This window comes from Bombus pyrosoma, unplaced genomic scaffold (assembly GCF_014825855.1).
Source record: "Bombus pyrosoma isolate SC7728 unplaced genomic scaffold, ASM1482585v1 HiC_scaffold_4726, whole genome shotgun sequence".
NCBI lineage: Eukaryota > Metazoa > Arthropoda > Insecta > Hymenoptera > Apidae > Bombus > Bombus pyrosoma.
Window position 1 is genome coordinate 1,621,931 of NW_025219986.1, and position 6,608 is coordinate 1,628,538.

The 6,608-nt window shown below is 31.8% G+C and overlaps 1 protein-coding gene across 1 annotated transcript; it reads right to left on the reverse strand.

The window, feature by feature from the left end:
- Positions 1 to 5,753: 5,753 nt before the first annotated feature.
- LOC122577515 (secreted RxLR effector protein 161-like) lies at positions 5,754 to 6,443 on the reverse strand. The gene has a single exon (XM_043748850.1). It carries the CDS (start codon positions 6,441 to 6,443, stop codon positions 5,754 to 5,756), a length of 690 nt encoding a protein of 229 aa, XP_043604785.1.
- Between the last annotated feature and the right edge of the window lie 165 nt (positions 6,444 to 6,608).

Consider the following 6,608-nt stretch of genomic DNA (forward strand, 5'->3'; position numbering starts at 1 on the left):
TATAGAATAATACTATATCACGTTATTTGTTATAACGTGATGCTACATAACGTTATACGTTATAACGCGATGCTACATAACGGTAAACGTTATAACGTAATACTATAAAACGTTAAGCGTTACAACGTAATAATATATCACGTTATACGTTATATCGTATTACCATATAACGTTATACGTTATAACGTAATACTACATAACGTTATACATTATAACGTAATACTATATAACGTAATACTACATAACGATATACGTTATAACGTACTACCATATAACGATATACGTTATAACGTATTACCATATAACGATATGCGTCATAAAATAATACTATATCACGTTATATGTTATAACGTAATGCTACATAACGCTATACGTTATAACGAAATTCTACATAACGATATACGTTATAACTTACTACCATATAACGATATACGTTTTTAACGTATCACCATATAACGATATACGTTATAACCTTATTCTATATGACGTTATACGTTATAACGTAATACTACATAACGTTATACGTTATACTGTATTGTCATACAACGTTATACGTTATAACGTAATCATACAAAATGATGCACGTTATAACGAAATAGTACTGAACGTTATACGTTATTACGTACTACCATATAACGATATACCTTATAACGTATTACCATATAACGATATACGTTATACCGAAATACTACATAACGGTATACTTTATAACGTGAAACTGTATAACGTTGAACGCTACGACGTAATAATATATCACGTTATACGTTATAACATATTACCATATAACGTTATATGATATATCGTAATACTACATAACGTTATACGTTATTCTGTATTGCCATATAACGTGATACATTATAACGTAATACTATATAACGTAATACTACATAACGATATGCGTTGTAACGTACTACCATATAACGATATACGTTATAACGTAATACTACATAACGATACACGATATAACGTTATACAACCGAGCGATATACGTTATAACGTAATACTATATAAAGTTAAACGTTATAACGTAATACTATATCACGTTATACGATATAACGTAATGCTACATAACGTTATACGTTATAACGTAATACCATATAACGTTATATGATATATCGTAATACTCTATAACGTTATACGTTATAACGTATTACTTCATAGCGTTATACGTTATCTCATAATTATCATATAACTTTATACGTTACAACGTAATACTACAAAACGTTAAATTTATGTCCTAATACTATATAACGTTATACGTTATAACGTTGTACTACATAGCGTTATGCGATATATCGTAATACTATATAACGTTATACTGTATATCGTATTGCTACATAACGTTATACGTTATGTCATAATTATCATATAACGTTATACGTTATAACGTAATACTATATAACGTTAAACGTTATAACGTAATAATACATAACGTTTTACGTTATAACGCAATACTACATAACTTTATACGATATAACGTAATATTACATAACGTTATACGTTATAATGTAATAATATATAACGTTATACGTTTTAACGTAATACTCAATAACGCTATACGCTATAATGCAATAATACATAACGTTATACGTTATAACGTAATACTACGGTACGTTATACGTTATATCGTAGTACTACATATCGTTATACGTCATAACGTAATGCCATATAACGTTATGCGATATATCGTAATACTATATGACGTTATACTATATATCGTACTACTACATAAGGTTATACGTTATGTCATAATTATCATATAATGTTATACGCTGTAACGTAAAACTATATAACGATATACGTTGTAACGTAACACTATAAAACTTTAGACGTTGTAACGTAAGACTACATAACGTTATACGTTATAACGTAATAATATATAACATTATTCGTTTTAACGTACTACAAAATAACGCTATACGCCATAACGCAATAATACATAACGTGACACGTTATAACGTAATACTACTGAACGCTATACGTTTCAGCGTACTATCATATAACGATATACGTTATAACGTATTACCATATAACGATATACGTACTAACGTAATACTAGATAACATTAAACGTTATAACGCAATACTGCATAACTTTATACGATATAGCGTAATATTACATAACGTTATACGATATAACGTAATAATATATAACGTTATACGTTTTAACGTAATACTAAATAACGCTATACGCTATAACGCAATAATACATAACGTTATACGTTATAACGTAAAACTACGGTACATTATACGTTTCAATGTACTACCATATAACGATATACGTTGTAACGTATTACCATATAATGATATACGTTATAACGTATGACCATCTAACGATATACGTAATAACGTAATACTAGATAACGTTAAACATTATAACGTAGTACTATATAACGTTATACGTTATATCGTAGTACTACCTAGCGTTATACGTTATAACGTTGTAGCACTTAACGTTATACGCTATAAAGTTGTACGGCATAACGTTATACGTTATAGCGTAATACTATATAACGTTATTCGTTATATCGTAATACTATGTAACATTATAGGTTATAATGTATTACCATATATCGATATTCGTTATATCGTAATGCTATATAATGTAATACGTTATAACGTAATACCATATAACGTTATGCGTTATAACGTAATACAACATAATGTTATACGTTATAACGTTATACTACATAACGTTATACGATATAACGTTTTACTACATAACGTTACACGATACAACCTTGTACTACATAACGTTATACGTTATAACGTTGTACTACATAACGTTATACGTTACAACGTAATGCTACACAAAGTTATACGTTATATCGTAGTACTAGACAACATTACACGTTAAAATGTCTTACCATATAAATTTATACGCTGTAGCGTAATATTATATAACGTAATACGTTGTAATATAATACTACATAACGTTATACGTTATAACGCTGTACTACATAACGTTATACGTTATATCGTAGCACTACATAACGTTGAACTACATGACGTTATACGTTATAACGTTGTACTGCATAACGTTATACGTTATAACGTAATGCTACATACAGTTATACGTTATATCTTAATACTACATAACATTACACGTTAAAATGTATTACCATATAACTTTATACGCTATAACGTTGTACTTCAAAACGTTATACGTTATAATGTTGTAAGACATAACGCCATACGTTGTAATATAATACTACATAACGGTTATACGTTATAACGTATTACCATATAACGTTATACGTTGTATCGTAATACTATATAACGTTATAGGTTATAACCTAATATTACATAACGTTATACTTTATAACGTTGCACTTCATAACACTATACGAATTATCGTATTTCTTTATAAAGTTATACGTTATAACATAATACTACATTACGTTATACGTTATAATGTATTACCATATATCGTTACACGTTATATCGTAATAATAAATAATGTAATACGTTATAACGTAATACTGCATATCGTTAAACGTTGTAACGTAATAACACATAACGTTATACGTTATAATGTTGTACTACATAACGCTATACGTTATATCGTAGTACTACATAACGTCATACGTTATAACATAATACTACAAAACGTTATACGTTATATCGTAATACTATATAGTGTTATACGTTATAACGTAATACTATAACGTTATACGTTATATCGTAGTACTACATAACTTCATACTCTATAACGTAGTACTACATGAGGCTATACGCAATAACGTTGTACTTCATAGCGTTATACGTCATAATGTTGTACTACATAACGTTATGCGTTGTAATTTAATACTACATAACGTTATACGTTATAACTTATTACCATATAACGTTAGACGTTGTATCGTAATACTATATAACGTATTACCACATAACGCTAGACGTTGTAACGTAATACTACATAACGTTATACGTTATAATGTAATACTTTATAACGTTATACGTTATGACGACATGACGTTATACGTTATATTGGTGATTCGTCGGTAATTCGATGAGCGTTGTTCACCTCATATGCTGCCAAATGCATCCGCTTTTGCTATGTCAACTCTGCGCACTGCGAATTGCGGCGTAGTTGCAGCGTTGCATATTCAGGCTTGAACATTCAATTGATCGTGTATTTGTTGCGACTCGATGCATGTCTACAATTCTGAGCGCGTTATACTCCATATATGCTGCCAAATACGTGGTACGACATCCGGTTTGCACTCTGTAAAACCTGACCACTGCCAAACCGTATGCCACTGCCAAACCGTATGCCACTGCCAAACCGTATGCCACTGCCAAGCGTATTTTCAGTTTTGCACACTCGGTCTTCACTATTCATCTGAACGTATCCCTGCTGATATTGGTGATATTTCGATAATTCGATGCGTGTTATACTTCACAATTGCTGCCAAATACAGCGCTCATCCTGCTCTTTACGCTATGTTAACTCTGATTCGGGCCAAATCCAATGTAATTACTGTTGTGCTGGTTCAGGCTTGACCATTCTTTTGAATGTACCTCCGCTGCTATTGTTGATATGTTGATAATTCGATGCTATTTATAACCCCCAAATAGTGCGAAATACGCGGAGCGACATCCGCATTGCGCTACGTCAAATCTGGGCACATCCAGGCACATCTGGGCATATCCAGCGTGTTTGCAGTATTGCATATTCGGGATTCAATATTCAATAGATAATTTCTCAGCTGCTATTGGTGATATGTCGGTATTGCAATGCGCGTGATGCTACACAAATGCTGCCAAACACAGAGCACGACATCCGGATTGCGCTACGTCAACCGATGGTCTAGGTTAAGACGAGCGTCGTTTCAGTTTTGCATATTCAAGCACGAATATTGATCTGAACGTATCTCCGCTGCTATCCGTGATATGTCGATAATTTGATGCGCGTTATACACCTCATACTCTGCCATATACAGAGCACGACATCCTGTTTGTCCTGCCTTAACCTTCGGCGCTATCAAATACAGCGCATTTCCAGTTTTGCATATTCAAGCTTGAATATTCATCAGAACATATCTGCGCTGCTATTGTTGATATGTTGATAATTCGATGCGCGTTATACTCCACGTATGCTGCCAAATACAGCGCACATCCTGTGGTTTACGCTATGTCATCTCTGGATCCGGTCAAATCCAATGCAATTACTGCCCTGCTTATTCAAGCTTGAATATTCTTGTTGATTATTTTGGATCTTTGAAGCCGAAATAATGTTATGGGAACAGAAAATTTACTCCTTTAATTAATGTTTGAATAATTATACATTTGCTTAATGGACGATGTCTATTATATTTATCGATACATATCTGCACGCGTCCTAGAACTTTCTTCTATACCCGATATTAACCGACTGTCCTTCCAGATGCTTCTAACGACTGAATTGTTTACCTTCATCTGTTTTCGAGACGCCGCGCACATACATACTTCCACACACTGATACTAGCATACAAGTATTCTTACCGCGCGTTTAACCTAGTCCAGCACAGAAAATTATACATATCTCAACACACCTTCATTTTTTGTGCTGCATATTCATTTCCTTTTACAAGTCAATCAAACCATTCTTAAAAGTAATCTAAAATTTTCAAACTTATTTCTCCCTAGAGCCTTCGTTAAAATATCAGCTACATTATTTTCTGAGTCTACTTTTATAATGTCAATCTCTTTATTTTCGTAACTTTCATTCACAAAATGGAAGTGAAATTCAATGTACTTAGAATTTTTTGTTTAGTTTCCTAATTTTGATATTGCAATCGCTCCAGAATTATCTTCGTAAATTTTTATTGGTGTCTCTATCATTATTCTGAAATCTTTTAACAATTTTCTTACAAATTTAATTTCGCTCACAGCTTCTGATAAAGCTACATACTCGGCGGCTGTTGATGATTTTGTTACGCTACTTTGTTTTTTTGATTTCCAGTAAATTGCGTTCCCGAAAGATCTTATGATAAAGCCCGTAGTGGACTTTCTATCTACTTTATCTCCAGCCCAATCAGCGTCAACAAAACAATCGATAGCTTCAGCATTTAGATTTCTTTTATAAGTTAATTTTAATTTCCTAGTCAAATACAAGTATTTCAGAATTCTCAATGCATATTTATAATGGGTCTTGTCGTAACTGTTTTGAAATCGACTTAAATAGTTTACACTATAGCTAACGTCTAATCTTGTTCCAATACTAATATACAATAAAGCTCCTATGAGATTTCTATGTCTTACATTGTCTGATACTGATTGTGCGGGTTCTAAACTTAAGTTTTGTTCCATTGGTGTAGAATATAGCTTACTATTTTCTATATTATATTGTTTCGCTAAAGACTCTATATAACTACTTTGATCTAATTTCATCTCACATTTCTTATGATCGTATTCGATGTTTATCTCTAAGTAAGTCTTTACTTCACCTAAGTCCTTCATCGCAAATTTGTTTGACAATTTGTTTTTAATTTCATCGATTTTTCTTTTGTTTTTTCCACATATTAATAAGTCGTCCACGAATAGAATTAAGTATATAACATCATCGCTTTCATGCTTCACATACAGACAATAATCACTCTCACTTCTTCGAAATCCTAATTTTTT

Bases quoted from the DNA above. Each gene is read 5' to 3' on its own strand.
- LOC122577515 (XM_043748850.1), bottom strand. From the start codon at position 6,443: ATGAAGGACTTAGGTGAAGTAAAGACTTACTTAGAGATAAACATCGAA.